Raw genomic sequence first — 16028 nt, 5'->3', positions numbered from 1 at the left:
CTCCACCGGAGAGAGTCCAAGCAGAAGTTGGTGCCAGTGCTTTGCTACAGGGAAACAAGCTTCTGCAGGAAGTCCAACTCACAAGTCACCTACAAAAAGCCAAAGCCCCAGGCCCTATTTGCTGGGAAATCATCAGTCCTCTTATTCACTGACTCTACCCAAGACACAGTGTTGGTAGAACTAACCATAAGAGGAAGAAATAAGTCTTGGGTAAATGTGATGAGAGAAGAGTTGTCTGTTTGAATTCAACTCATAGCCAACCAGCAGGATGAGAGGCAACTCTTCCACAAACACAGCAGTCCTACCAGAGGGTCCAGTTTCACTGCTAAGATGGTGAGCCTGAAGGAGTCTATTTTTCTATTAAAACTTCTCATGGCAGCTGGCTGGGCCAGTGCCCACATCTGTAAACTGTTACCCCAAAGGGCAGACGTGCTGTCTCCAAGCAGATCCCTGGCACTGACTGGATCTCTGTAACCACCCAAGCATTCCAGCAGCAGCAGCTCCCCAGCTGCCTCAAACATGTGTCCCAGGAAGGAGTAAGCTCATCCAGCATGGACAGGAAGGGAAGTTGGAGAGGCTTTTCCCCAGCAGTGCTGGAGATGGTGAGAGTGCACTGCACACTTCTACCCTAGTCCCACACACTCTGATCCATCTCTTCAGCACATGGCAGCACTTAGGACCTCCTTAGGACCTCCACAGCCAAACAGACATTAGTAACAATCAGAAGACTATTCTTATTGATAAATGTGATGTTTCCAGAAACAGGAAGTTATTCACCATCATCAGTTCCTTTAGCAGTAGAAGAAGCTTAGAAATGCCTGGTTAACTCATTGCCAGTGTCTGCATTCAACCCTCAGTGCCTGGGTGTGCAGCAGCAGCCAGATGAGCTAATTGAGAGGGTGGTCTACCACAAAGAAAAAAGAAGAGAAAGACACTGAACACTACCAGCATTTTGTAGGGAAGGCTCCTGTCCTCAGCACCTCCCAGGGTCTCCCTGGGATCCCTAGGGAGGAACCAGCACCCTAGCAACTCACCTCCATCAGAAGCCACATGAGATCCAGCAGCTGCTGAATAAGGGGGTGGGCCTCCACTGCCCCTCCTCGCTCCAGGATGCTCAACAGGAAGGTCATGAGCACATCTTCCACCAGGTACACCTTGCACTGCAGACAGAGAGGCAGGTCAACGTTCCTCCAGGGCACAGTCACTTCCCAGCACAAGCTGGGGATTACTTTGCCTTGCAAGAGCAGTAAGAAGCACTACAGAACCTGGCAATGGGCAGGCAAAACTCACCATAAGAGGGGAGAAATAATTGAAGATGTGAGCTAATGTAATCAATACTGTGGGTTCTCCCTGCAGCTGCCACATGGATGTGTCTTTCTCCACCAGCTTCCCCTCCTGTAATGACAAACCCAGAAAGACAACCTAGCTTGGATCCAGCCCAATCCACCTGTACACCAACAACTGAATGAATCACATGCCTGGAGCAGCCACTGCTGCTGTCTCATGCCTGACTGTACCAAAAACCTTGAACATGGGAATTCAGAATGCCAAAGAAGCCAGGCCTATTCCTCTGGAAGGCTGTAGTGCAGTCCAGATGTCACTATCAACCACATGCAGGCACTTTGACAATGTTCTATTAAAAAAAGGCTCTAGTTTACATGATAATTTGTAAATGGGAACACCTACAGAGGAGGAGAAATAGCAAAGCAGGACTTCATTTGAGCCAAGATCATAGCATATGGCATTCCCTATGCTTTGGGCATCAACAGATCATCCCTCATCCTAGTGGAAAACACTGTTTCCAGCAAATAGTGCCACAGCCAAAACAATCCTCAAGGCAGACCTGCCAGAATTTCATCACATTACTGAACAGGACATCAGTAAAAAGCTTAGGATATGAACAAACTGATTTCAAGAGTGCAAAATCAAATGCAGCAGTTGTGACCCTGACAAACATCACTTCTTGAATATTGGCAATGAAACTTCATAGGACTGAGAACAACAAAGCCCAGTATGACTTAAGTCCTGGAACTACCAGGAAGGCCATTTTGCAAGCCAGAGAGCTCTAGGGACACACATGCCCCATGCAAGCATTTAGACTCTTGGGTGTATGGAAACATCAGAGCTGGCAGCACGTGCCAGGGAGAGCAGAACTCAATTTCCCAGCATGGTGCCCTCAGATCCACCCCATGATGCCAGCCTACCGTCACATCTATTCCAATATGGATCACATTCTTCAGGTAGCCCAACAGCTTCCGAGCCTTCACCAGGTCTGCCACAGGAGGATCCTGCAAGGGCCGGTAACCTTCCACTGGATAAGTAGGGAAGTGTTAAGGGAAAATGCAATCTTTTGGGACCTCTTTTGTCTGTGCAAGGAAAAGACTCTGTCTGCTTTACTTTGTACCCCATCCCTGTTCAAACCATAGTGCCTTCTACATGGATGATAAGCCACAAGCTCTTATCTCCACTTCCTCCATACTGCAAGCAGAAAGTCTTTCACTTCTGCTTGGCGTGAAATACTTTTTTCATCAGAAAGACCAGCTGGAGCTCCCACTACAGCCATCAACAGGCATAGCCAGGACTGCTCTGACAGGAGCTCCAGGCTTCAGCATTCACACAGCAACGGGCAACATTAATACCATGTCAGAAGTCCCATATGGCTGGGAGGTAAAAGAGATGAGCGACCAAAAGGTTCAGCAGCACATCAGCATTAGGGTTTCCAAAACTGCTGAGCGAGAATTTTGCAGGATCTGAGTGTCTGGGATCAGGCAGCCCCCAGTTGTAGACAATCTGTTGTCTCAGAGCTGAAAGCAACTCTTATTTCAGAAACTTGTGTTTGTGTCCTGGAGCTCTGCTTCAGCTAAGGAGGTATTTGGCTCTTCTCTCCCTGACTCAGCTCTGCACACAAGTGCTGACAGCAGAAAGTGAACTGCAGTCAGGTGTGTATATTCTACAGCCTCCAAAGATGGTCTCAGGACAGGCTCTTCCCCCTTCAGAGCTCCTCTCCCCACACCTAAAGGATATCGGAGTGGACGGCTTCCGAAGTTAAAAGCCACAGACTCTTTGAAGGAGAGGCTGATGGCAGGGAAATAAGCCATTCCAGCACCCCTTGTGATGTTATCAAAGGCAGTTCCCAGAGATATGCCATTCCTGAAAGAAGGAAAACCCACAAGGTTTTAGTCACAGCAGGAGGGGTCTGAGGTCAGCTGGGCAGTACAGATATCAGCTTGCCAACACGGACACGCCCGTCAGTTATGCCTCCTGTCATTCTCAACCTGGCACACATGCAAATGTCACAGCTCTGCTGAGTGACAGCCACAGGAAGCACAGGGTCACTCCCATTTTCATATCAGCATGGGAAGGCACTGGGGTCTACACAGCATGCAGAGCCCACTCAGCTTCAAGGGCAACCCAAATCTGTGAGATAACTAAAGCAGTAGGACATTTTAAAGCATGTGATTTTTTGGCCTCATCTATTTGATGTTGGTGGCAATCAAGGATAATGCTTTCAATCTACTCCTCCATAAAAGATGACACCGACCATCTAAAAGTTTTTAATTGCAACTGACTTGCTGCAGGCCAGGGCTAGAGAACAATTCTCATTGTGCATAGGAGCTGGAAACTGGAGATTTATCAACCTTTTCACAGCTCCTTGGAATTTAGGACAGGCAAGGTCTACACTGACTACAAAAGTAATCAATTAAAGCCAAGTGTGGTATTAAACATCACAAGAGATGCCCTTCCCTCTAAAATCCTGGCAAACTTTGCAAAGATTTTGTAGCTTGAACATCTTCCTGCCAAATGTTTTCAACTGAACTGAACTGAGACCAAACAACTTATTCAGATGGTTTCTGAACAAAAGACAGAAAAACAAAGGCCAGAACTACCAAGGAACATAAAGGGGAGAGAGCAGAAATAGGGCTCAGCAACCTGCTGAGCAGTGAGGTAACCTTTCTGTTACACACAGACATACACAAAGCAGGGAATGGGGCAAAGATGCTTACAAGCAGAAAGCAATGGTGCCCTCATCAAGGTCTATCAGACAGCTGACGATGTCTCCTGCTGCCCAGGACTGCAGGAAAGGGAGAGAAGAGGTTAAACATATCTTTACAGGGTTTTCCCACATCACAAGAAAGACTGCAACCCAACCAATCCCTTGTGATTCAGGGTTAAAGAAGAGAGAGCTCCTTCTCCCAGCAGTTCACATCACTTTCAGGCACTTCTAAAGCCCACTTGGGATCTTTTCCCCCTCTGGCACTAGGAATGTACATCTAGCCCAACAATGCACCAGCTCTGATGTACTACAGGGAACCAGAGCCTTGCAGGGACCAACAGCAGCACTGTGCTGGGAATCAATCTGCTGGGGCTGCTAAACAAAGCCAGCACGTCCAGTACCCCTGAAGTGCAGACAAGTGCTGGCACAGAGATTGAAACAGGGAGAAAGGCTTGAGGGCACTTCACAAGGCCCAGCAGAATCCAGAGAGCAGAAGGAGTCAGCTGCTTTCTGCTCCATTCCTGGGGCACAGCTACTCACTTTGCCATAGTTTGTGGTCGTCACGTTCCACTTGCGCACCCTGTTCCCATCATAGGCATAGGAATCTGGCGTGTCCCCAACGCCTTCCTGCACCAAAGCATCAAAGAGGAGATTCAGACCAGGCACAGAGGATTCCTCTCACTGCAAGAGAATCTTTAAGGGGGAGACCAACAGACAGGGAGAGCAGCTGACAGCACACATGCTCTGCCTGGGAAAAATCCTCACTCTAGGAATGAATCCGGTGGCCTGTGATCTTTGGTTCAGGGAAATGCAGCACTCCCTACTTATTTTTGGGTCAGAAGAAGAGTACTGGCATCTGACACTTCTCATTTCTATCAAAGCAGCCCCCTGGGATGCCCATCACTTCCCCTCTCACATACTGCAGAATGACAAGTTAGTGAAATTCTGCAGCTGACACCCCTTTCGAGCACCAAACATCCCACCCAGATGAAACAACATCTCACTGCCCTCTGGGCAAAAAGAGCCCTGTAGCAGCAGCTGCTGAGGCCCATCCCAAGGGACAGACTGCCAGCACTGCAGACACACACACTTTCTGGGGAAGATACCAGCTGAAAGTCAATATGTAGCAATTCTATGTGCAGCAAAAGCACATCAACACACCCAGCACAGACTTTCCCACTGAGCACAATTCTGTGGACACAGACCAGAGAGTCTCGTAAAGACTCTTAAAATAGCAGGCCTGGCATTTTGTGTGTGTGTGTATGGCATTTTTGGTGTGAATACCAGCAGGGCACAGCACCAATGCAATGCTCTACACTGACCAAAAAAGCAGTGGAGGAGCATTCCCCAGAGTAGCTATACTACCTCCTGATTAAATCTGCAGTTGAGAGTACACCAGCCAATCTGCATGAGTCCCTGGGAGGAGATGAGCACCTCATAAATCCATTTCCCTGAAAGAAAAAGAGAAAGAGATGCCAGACAGTGAATTCTTGTCCCCTGGCTTGTTGTTCAAGAAGCTGAACCTGACACTGCTCCCACAGAAATATATGTGGCACACAAAGGAAGTTCAGGACATCCCCAGGATTCCCCTCCCACCCCTTTATTCTGGCATCACACAATCCCCCATCACACAATCCTTCTCATTCCTTGGACAAGTTCAGTGAATGAACTGGAGCAGAGGGTGCTCAAGATCTGGAACATATTCCAGATTTCCTGAGCTCTCCAGCTATCTAACGCCCATACACTCCTCCCAGGGTCTTCTCTCAAAGCAGCACTGGTTTATCTCCTTACCTTTATACACACATGTTGTGGCCCTGATGGACCCAAAGTTACTGTGGCCAATCACCTGGACCAACAAACAAAAGATATTTTAATATCAGGCAAAAAGAGAGGCTTGTTCAATCCTTCCCATTCCCTCTGTCCCAGAGCTTAAAACCAAAGCAAGATGGAGAGCTATTCACAAGGACAGGATAGGGACAAAAAGGGACATCCTCCCCACCCCAGCAGCTGTACTTGGAGCCAACTGGCCCCAGGGAATCATTCAGGTCCTTCCCACAGCTCATCTGTACTTGATAAACCCCAGTGAAGCACCCAGCATGGCAGCAGTACAAGGACAGCATGTTGACAGACAGGCTCCCAGTGAATTGGCACAAAAGTGATTATGATATGGGAAAGATATATGAATGCTGGACAAGTTAGAACAACACTATAGATTCAAGGTGTCCAGACCAAAGGCCAGGATTGGCAGGTAACATACTGCCTAGGAACTGAACCGTGTTAAATCCTGACTCTTGCTGTCTTGAGACAGACCATGAAGAGGAAATGAAAGCAGGAACAAGGAATTCACAGGCAAGTCAGTCCAATCCATTCTGTGAGTCAATTCTAGGTACAGCCAAAGTAATCCATAGCAGGTGGTTAAAGGGAAAGGGGAGACCAGGGCAGCCTGATTTGTTAGAGGCTAAAAAGCAGGCATAGATTAAGCTCAAGAGCAGGGGATGTGCTTGCTCATGAAGGGGTGAAAGGAGCGCAGAAATTACTGAAGTAGGAAAGAGTTAAATTCCAGTGGATTCTTTCAGCTGACTTTTTGCATGGGGAACATCAGCTAAGGAGCAAGCAGGTAATTAGTGGAAACAAAGGAGAAAGGAAAACCTCAGCTTCAGCCTCTTTCTAGCCTTTTAAGAAGACCAGAAGGAAGGAAGAGGCAGCCTGCTGGAGGGAGGGACAGGAAGGCTGGCTGCTTAGCCAAGTGAGCCCCCGGGCCAGGGTAGTCCTTTCACTTCCTCACAGCCCCACTCAAACCTTGCTGACACTTAGTGGCACTGCCAGACTTTCTCCCAGGAGAGCTCATTTCCTCCAGGATGCTGCAGCTTTCAGGGCAAACTCCATTTACACACGCTACAGAGTCACTGACAGGGATCTACTACAAAGAACAAACCACGAAACCCCCAAGTGCTTTTAGTCCCACAAAACCATTTTCTGCTGTGTCCAGCAACACACTCACCCCAAGTAAGTCATCATCCACCAGCAGGAGCCCCTCAAAGCCGCTCGTGTGGTCCAAAACCACAGTGGAGGGACCGAGCCGGCCCTCTGCCACCTGATCTGAAACAAGAGTTGCAGAAAACCTGTTGGGGAGAGTTGTGCAGGATTTAACAGCTCACCCACTGGGTACCTCCAGCCAGACTGCAACAGCACCTGGATTCCGCTCCAGGGGAGGAAGACTGTGATAGTGTTGCCTATGTTGGACCCTGAGAAACTCAGAAAAGGAGAGAGATTTAAAAGAAAGTCTTCACAGCGACTCAGCTATGAAGCATTCAGGCCACATTAAGTTTTCCACATCCCTGAAAATTTTACTTTGACAAAATTCAAAGGCTAAACTGTGTGCCAAATGTTTGGCTATATGTCACACTTTGATTGCAGCCAGCAAGAAAAATTTGGCTTTCTAGGAGGGGAGCAAGGTTGTATCTTGCCACATCCTGATTCACTCAGAGAAAGGATGGCAGTAAGAACACAGGGTACAGCCTGAGGCCCAAAGTGAATACCTGCAGTGGAGACCAGCATGTAGTAATTGTAAATAAGCTTCTGCATCTCTCACTGATGATAGCACTGCACACTCCTGGTCCAAGCAATGGCTCTGCACATCATTATCAGTAAAATACCCCCAAAACTGCTTTTCCAGACATTTTAGCCTGGAAATCTGCCTCCATCTGCAAACAAACCTGCTGCAAGGCTGGCTGATGAGCCCCTCACAGGCAGGATTTAAAAGCACAATAAATTAGAGCACAACAGCGCTCACTCAGGGAAATGCCTATCATGATACAACTTGTCCTTCCCAATGAAGCAGCACAAGCAAGAAGCACAAATTGGACAGGCAGTATCTCCTACCTCTGCTGTCCTCAGAGCCATTCTCCTCTGCCAGCAATCGCTCAAGGTGCTCCTGCAGGTTCTGGAACGTCAGGTGCTTCCTAGGGAATAAACACACAGCAGCTCTTACAAAAAACTTTGTCTTCAATATTTCAAGAGCTGCAGCCCAGACCAGTGTCCTATGCTGAGACATGAGCCAGGAAGTTCTGTCATTGATCTGTTTCATGTCATGAATCTAAGGAATTTGTTGCCCATTGTGTTGGGACAATGAATGAAGGACCAAACACAGCACAAACAAGCCAAGTAGTTAACAAAGAATCTTACAGTCTTCAGTCTGCTCAGGAGTGCTTTGTGGCAGTAAGAGAACTGTGGTACAAGGCAGCAAGAAACCAGCTGTGCTACCAATAACTATGGACACGACTTTGCTGCAGTCAGCATCATACAAACATGGCCTAAGTCAGGATTCGTTTTTTCCCCAAAGTATTTTGCAATACAAAAGAAGAGAGAGGACCACAGCGGCAGCAGTAGCAGTTCAGACAAAGGTCAGGCTAGTCCAGCATCCTCTCTCTGTGAAAATAGCTAAAACCATTTTGTTTTCATACTGAAAATTCTCTCACGCATCCCCTTTGGGCCACTGTTCTAGAGAACTTACTGCCCTTCCTTGGTTCTCTCCTTTCAGGGATAGTTCACTTAGCTGATCCTTGCACAAGAGCCTCCTTTTACTGTGAGAACCACTAGTTGTTCCTACCCCTGCTTCCCACTTCCAAAGCCATCTGGGAAACAACTTTTCACTTCTCCAGGACTAGGGATTTCCCTCTCACCCTAATGGTGAGAGACATTGTGAAAGCCTGATGGATGTGAAGATGCACGGAAGTGAAATCAAAGAATCAGCTTTGGTTGGCATGAGAAGGGTGGCTTCAGCAAAGCTGCTTCATCAGCACTGGCATGAAGGAGGAGTTGTGGAAGGAGAGTAGAAGAGCATGAGACAGGCAGAGAGATGTGTGCAGTGAGCTCCTCTATAAAGAATTCAGGCCTCTGAAGGCAAGATGTCATACCATAAAAGTTGCTCTCTTATGGCAAATGTTATTTCCAAGACCTCTTTGATTGCTACTGGGCTTTCTACCAAGTAGCCACGTCCAGGGAAAAAGGTTGGAAGGCAGGAAAAAAGAGAGACCAGTCCAACAAACTATCAGTTCTGTGCATTCAAGTCATTAATCACCAGACAAAGAAATCAGAAATATTGAAAACCAAAATGCTCAGGCAGATGGAGTGTTCCAAGGCTTTCTGGCAGGAGAGCTTGTGGTAAAGTAACATGACCCACTTTGCCTCCCCCGCACCAACACCCCAGCTCACCAAGAGCCAGAGGGCCAAGAACTATTTATAGCAGCTCTGAGCTCACGTTGGAGCTGGCAGTCCTAAGTATAGCCTTGGAATGTGACCCCAGCCATGCTGCAGCAGCAGCCACAGGCCTGCCTCACTCTGCCACACTCCTACCTGCCCTGAACCTGCCTGACTTGCCTCTGGCAAAAGAGATGCAAGAGGAATTCTTTTCATCCAACACTACAAGTTTCTGGGATTAAAAGGTGAAGGAGAACTGAAAATAAATAGGAAAAAAGCCACTAAACAGGAATTTTGTGTTTCTCTTCCTTTGGTGACTCCTAATAAAAGTACTGGCAGTTCCACAGCCTGGAAAATGTATGGAATTGCATGGGTCAGTAACAGTCTTGCCTTTAGGTTACAGGGCACTATTTTTAATTCCTGCACCTGACACGTGTACATTTTGCACTTCCTTACAAGCAAAGGGGGAACAGGAACAATCAGGTGAATACCTACTTATTTCAAAAATATTGCCTAGTGTGCTGGTATATGGGATTTTTCATGCAAAAAAGAATCCTTCCTCACAAGCCCTGCAGTTTGAAAAAGCCATTAAAAGAGCAGACCTCAGAGTTGTTTCTGTAACATGGAGCTGCTGTGTTTTTAACAAAGATCACTGTGTGGCACTAAAAGATCTTTCCTTTCACACAGTGCTGTTTATCTGGAGGTGGCATCACTTGCCACCTGGGCAGTGAGAAGTCTGATACCTGTAAGCAGCTGCAGGCTGGTTCCCATCAGCACTGGTAAAGACTCGATGCAGGTAATCATTCAGCAGCCTGCTGTTCACAATCCCTTGGGAGAAACAGAAAGGAAATAAGCTTAGAGACTCTGGGGTAAACTCAAACATGAACTTCATGTACAAGCAAGAAATTGGTTAACTATGGGTAAATTATGTTCATGTTTGCTGATCAACACAATGGAAAATGCAGCTTCAAGCATTCATCACCTTACTGTCCTCACTAGCAAAACCAGAGTCCAGCATTATTGGGTGCATCTCCCCAAAAAAAGACTCTTTCCAGTTTGAGCTGCTCTGCCATAGCAACTGGGAGCCTATAAATTGCTCCACACAGGTGGAAGTGCATCCTCAGGAATCCTGCTGTGCTAAAGTAACTCCAAAAGCTGAAAGCAGGAATCCAATTTCATTAAAAAAAAAAAAAATAACACTACTGCAATTCCTGGTGTCCTATTCATATCCAGGATGTCTCTTAACCACATAAAAGATGCTTAGATGGAAAGGCTGCAGGAGCAGCTCACCTCATGTAACCCAGAACCCTCTTTAATGATGCGTGGCTCACCTTCACTAAACGACCCTTAGTGTCACACTGATGCAGCATTCCTTGTTTCTGAGTGCAACAGTGCCCTCAAATGCCAGATTTGTGGTCTCATAAGCACACTTGTGCTGGATTGGTGAAGCCAAGAAAAAAATCAGACTGCCTGGCAGGTAGCAGAATTTCCCAGAAAAGGATTCATTTGAGAATTTGACAAGCTGTTCATCCTGGAAGGGGAACTCCCTAAATCAGCTGGCAGGCAGGCAACAAAACATTCTCCAGCCTTATGAGGCAGGGCTGTGTGCTGAAGAAAAGGCTCTGTGATCTGAGTTTCTGGAGTCATTAGTACTGCAGGAATGTCCCATCCAAAATCTCATCTCACTTTGAGGATTTACTCAGTTTCAGCCCCCCTACACCTCACACTACCAAGGTAACTGCAACTGGAAGGTAGCTGATCTCAAGCAAGGCAAGGGATGCTCCCTGGATCCACAGAGCTCCTGTTCCCACAGGGCATGTACAGGACCCTACCTGTGACCTTGGACTTCTCTGGCTCAGTGCTCAGCCTGTAATTCTTCCTTGAGAAAGCAGTCCCAGCACCTCTCGACGTCATTCTTCACAGGCACCGCTTCCAGAGCAGACATAAGATGGGCAGACGCCTGGAACAAAACCTTCTGGGGAGGATGCTGCCTTTAGACTTCTCCCTTTCCTGGAGGTTGGTTTACCTGAATTAAACAACAGGCATAAGCCAAAAAATAGCCACAGTCCTTCCATGTCCTAATGACATTACACAAGAGCCCCAAACCAACTAACTGCCGACCCTGCTCTCAGTTCCACTGCTGTCCAACAGCTCAAAACCTTCCCAAAGCAGATGAACCATGAAGCCACACTCCAGACAGCCACACAAACCCCACTCCAAACAAAGGCACAGGCACAACCAAGGCAAAAACACAGGCAACCTTCACACCAAGCCTGGGCCAGAAGCACTGGGCCAGCACAGGGCAAAGCCACCAGCCTGCCAAACACCGCTGAGACTGGGAACCGCACCGCCCTGCTGCTCGTGTCCTGACAAACACTTCTGCCTTCCTCTCCTGCTCTGTACTCTTTAGGACAGCAACATGAGCCTGGTTAATCTTCTGTTTAGCAGGTGTTTAGATTATTCCACTACTCAAAACAAAGAGAGAGGAAAAAGGAATGAGACAAATGCAGATGGACTGGACTACAATAGAATATCACTGACTACAAAGTGAAAGACCCAGAGACACGGGGACAAAAGCAGACAGAGGTAATATACAATAGTGTTTACAAGTGAAAATCTACCATGAAACCACAGATTCAGGAACCTTCTAGAATCACTAGAATACTATCAGAGCTGACATGTGCCAGGACAAAAAGAGTACATTCAAGTGGCTAGTTCCATCCAGCTTCCAAATGTTAGGCTATACCCCTCTCCTGCTCACAACTGCCCCAATAGCCAACCCTCACTGGAAGACTCTCCCTGGACATCCATCTGTCAAAGCACTTTGACACACAGAGTAACAGGAAGATGCAACAGGATCAAAGGCTGCAGGAATGAAATGCTTGGTGGCAATCTCATGCAGAGCAGAAACTAAGGGGAACTCAAGAAAAGTTAGTGACTCTAGAAAAGGAGTGCCAAGTGACACAAGTGCCGCAGCAACACAAAATCACATGAGCTTCAGCTAGACTTGGGAAAGGGCTTCCTAAAACCCCTTTCCTCAGGACCACCCCAGCACTCAGCAGTGGAGCAACACTGCCCGGCCTCCCTCCTGCAGCACTGCTGAGCAAAATAGCGGGAGCAAAGCAAAAACCAGCCTGGATCAAAGGGCCTGAATGATGCGTCAGGAACTCAAAACAAGAGATAAAACAATAATGAGAAACTCATCTTTTACTACCAAAGCAGAGCAGACAGCACAATGTGTACTATCCTAAAAGTACTCGACACATGACATGACTTCACCTCTGTCAGAACAAGTTAAAAACACCCGAGGGCAGTCAGGAGTGCCCATGGCTCTCCTAAAGGCAGCCACTCTGGTAAGCAGCGCTGCTGAAACAGCCTGAATGCCCAAGGCAGAGCACGCAGCCCCTCCACACTGGCACCACATGAGATGCAGTGCTGGCACTGCTGCTGTGCCAGGGTGTTTGCTCAGCTGGAGCAGATGTTGCTTTCAACAGGTCTGGGAAAGGGCAGAGCAGGGGGATACACACACATCTGCCCCATGTGCGATTCACAGAAGCAAAGACTCCATGCTCTGAGCCTGGCCCCGGGCTGAACTCCCTTCTCTCGGCAAGAGCAAGCGGCTTCCAGCAGCAGGGCAGAATACACAGCACAGGAGCAGCCAGAGCTGAAGTGGAGGCGACTGGAGGCAGGTGAGGAGGCCGAGAAGCCAGGCCGGCCAACACAACTTTGTCTGGCAGCTGCCGGCCGAGCCCTGAGACTCGCAGCAGGCAAAGGGAAACAGCAGAGCCCGGCACGGATCACAGAACTGCCCTGCCCTCATCCCAGCCGTGGGTCCCCGTGGCACCCCAACCCGCCGGCACCCCAGCCCACAACCACCGGGCAGCATTGCCATGCTCATACCCAGCAACCTGCCCCAAAGCCGGACTCACCCCGCAGCCCAGCGGCGCCCCGTAACCCAGAGCCAGCCCCTAAAGCGGGCGGCACTGCCGGCAGCCACAGACACCCCCAAACCCGGAAGGACTCTCCAAGCCCACAAACACCCCAAAGCCAAGAACCCCCTACACCTGCCTACAACCCGTGAGGCGCGGCGGCCACCCCCCGATCGGGCGCCTCCCGCACAGCCGGACGACACTCCCTGAGCTGGCCGTGGCCCGAGCCCCCCGCGGCCCCGGGGGAGCCCCCGCGCTGCCGGCACCGGGCCCCGCGGCCGCCGCACTCACCGCCGGCCCGGCCGCGCCGCCGCCGCTACGGCGACCCGCGAGGGCCATGGCGGGCGGGCGGGACGCGTTGCCGGGAGACGGGCGGGACTCTGTCCGCGCTCGGGCAGGGCCGGGCCGCGGCGCCCTGCCCCGGGGAAGGACCGGCGGCAGAGGCCCCCCGGTGCTTGCGTGAACTTCTCTGGAGGAAACCGAGCAGGGTCGGGGCCGCCGAGACGCGAGACTCTCGGCATGGAGGTGGGCAAGCGGCCAAGGCCAGCGCGCACGAGGGAGGCCAGGGCAGGCGCTGCCCACACCCAGGGAGACAACGGCCCTCTGGGCCAGACCCGCACCTGCCCTCGGAGAGAGAGCCGGAGGAAGGAGCCGACACATGAGCGTGGGGCCTCTCAGTGCGCTTTATTGTGCCTGTGGAGTGGGATCAGTGTACTGGGGGCACAGCAGGTCCTGTGGCAGTGTCCAGGCTGGCTGTGGGGATTCTGGGTCCAGCATTGCAAATGGGAGCAGTCTTGGATCCACAAGGGCCCAGGGAGCATGGACTGGAGCATCTGACACTTTCAAGATAAAAAGATAGAGTCACAGAATGGTTTGGGATGTAAAGAACCTGAAAAATAATCTAATTCTACCTCCTTGCCATGGGCAAGGACACCTCCCATGAGACCAGGTTGCTCCAAACCCCATCCAGTCTGGCCTTGAACACTTCCAGGGATGGAGCAGTCACAGCTTCTCTGGGCAAATTGTGCCAGGGCCTCACCACCCTCGCAGCTCGCTAGCACCCAACTCCAGCAGCCCCAGCACCACCAGCCAGCTACCATCAGGGTCCTCTTGTGTCTCCGCAGATCTAGAAAATACCAGAAAATACCAGACACTCCAATACCTCTGGGCCCACATGGATCCAAGACTGCTCCAGCCTGCAGCATTGGCCCAGAATCCCCACAGGCAGCCCAGATGCTGCTGCAGGACCTGCCATGCACCATGCCCCAGTTCTGGCCCTGACCCCACCAGCGCAATAAAGTGCACTGGGAGGCTCTCTCAAGCCTGACAAAAGTATCTGGCCACAGGACCACTGGGAACAAAATGCTCTTTGTCCTGAAGTTTGAGCTTGTGAGGCTTCTCCTTGCTATTAAACCCAAGCCTCTCACAGGAGACTCATTGAAATGTAAAGGTTTCTGCCTGAGAAACAATAACTTTGCAGTCTTTCACTCTCCTAAAGTATGGGGAAATCACAACACCACACAATTCAGTCACTCTTTCCATCTTAACACCAGACCCTGGGGCACAGTGGAGATGTAGACTTGCTGAACTTCTGGAAAGCAACAGAATTTCTCCACTTCTGTCAATGTTTACTTGTGTGCAAATATGACAAGAATCTACTTGATGCAGTTCTTGAGCTCACATACAACCTTCAGGTCAACAATCCACAATTCACACATGTATTTGGTTATAGGATTGGTGGAGCTCAAGAAATAGCCTTTTCCAAGAAACCACCTTGGGAAAGCTGTTGAACTTGGCAGATCTTCCTCCTAGTCATGAGGCTGGACCTACCCAATACTTTGGCATACACTGCACTGTTATCTAAAACATGGTCAAGAAACTGTCCTGGCTCTTCAACTGGATCCAGACAGACTGAAGAATTTACCTGAAATAAACAAAGGATTCTGTGTGGAAAAGGCCTCTGCCATCCTCTGGATTGCTGACCATTTACCTCTGCCAGTGCTCCCAAGACATCTCCTAACACACCTGAGCTTCCTCTCCTGTGAGTGAGAGATTCTGCAGTATGCTAGGAAGCAGGTAGGGTAGGGGAGACTGAAACCTCTCTTTGAGACACCTTCTGAAAGGCCTGTGAAGATGTCTTGTGAAGGAAAAAAGGCAACCAGAGGCAAGTATAGAGCAGAGGCCATTTACCCTCAGAAACTTACTGAGAAGGGGGCTGCTTCATCAATCCTGGTGTTCTTTAGTAACAGTGCTTTAGCACAGGTTTTGATCCAGAGGCAGGAACAGTTCCTAGGGGAAGGCAGACCAGGCTATGGGCTCAGGTGGAGTGCCCAGGCAGCCAGAAGGTTTCCTCAGCCAGCATCAGAGTCCACTAGGAACCTGCGTGGACAACAACCAGACAATGGCTCAGGTACAACCAGAATAGGGAAAAGGGATGTGAAATCCAGCCTTGAAGAATACAGGTCTGAAATGCAATTCAGGATCAGGATAGAAACCTGAACTTCCCAGAAGTCCTACAATACCAGGTGCGTGATACTGCTGGGAGTGACTGCTTCCTTCAGCTCCTGCCTTTACAGTGTTCCCAGAGAATCTCTTTTACCAGCTACCTTCCAAGCCAAACTCTGGTGCTTGGGATTTTCTCACCAGTCTTTCTGTATTTTGCTTGGCCTTCCAAGGCTGGGGCATGACATAACTCCATTAGCTAGATGCTGACAGAAGTGATTAATTCAGGGAACAAGCACCTTGGCAAGCTTGGATGTGGCACTTGGTGCCATGGTCTTGTTATAAAGGGAACACACTCCCGGAGCTAAAGTGATTTCAGCTTTTATTATAAGGCCTAAAGCTTGGAGGGTCGACCAGGAGCATTCCTGATGAGTGAGGATGCTGCAGAGCCAGTGCTGGATCTT

The 16028-nt window shown here is 49.4% G+C and overlaps 1 protein-coding gene across 1 annotated transcript in view; it reads right to left on the bottom strand.

The window, feature by feature from the left end:
- The window catches only part of RNF123 (ring finger protein 123), a 48148-nt gene extending 34965 nt beyond the window's left edge, over nucleotides 1–13183 (bottom strand). Inside the window, 13 exon segments of the mRNA XM_054515983.1 lie at nucleotides 1035–1160; nucleotides 1291–1395; nucleotides 2205–2319; nucleotides 3025–3150; nucleotides 4005–4072; nucleotides 4535–4621; nucleotides 5360–5445; nucleotides 5786–5840; nucleotides 6996–7093; nucleotides 7877–7956; nucleotides 9937–10021; nucleotides 11026–11219; nucleotides 13123–13183. Coding sequence (XP_054371958.1) covers nucleotides 1035–1160; nucleotides 1291–1395; nucleotides 2205–2319; nucleotides 3025–3150; nucleotides 4005–4072; nucleotides 4535–4621; nucleotides 5360–5445; nucleotides 5786–5840; nucleotides 6996–7093; nucleotides 7877–7956; nucleotides 9937–10021; nucleotides 11026–11107 — 1113 coding nt within the window. The 5' untranslated portion in view covers nucleotides 11108–11219; nucleotides 13123–13183.
- Between the last annotated feature and the right edge of the window lie 2845 nt (nucleotides 13184–16028).

The sequence above is a fragment of the Molothrus ater genome, chromosome 11 (assembly GCF_012460135.2).
Source record: "Molothrus ater isolate BHLD 08-10-18 breed brown headed cowbird chromosome 11, BPBGC_Mater_1.1, whole genome shotgun sequence".
Classification (NCBI taxonomy): domain Eukaryota; kingdom Metazoa; phylum Chordata; class Aves; order Passeriformes; family Icteridae; genus Molothrus; species Molothrus ater.
This window is presented reverse-complemented; position numbering and strand designations above follow the sequence as displayed.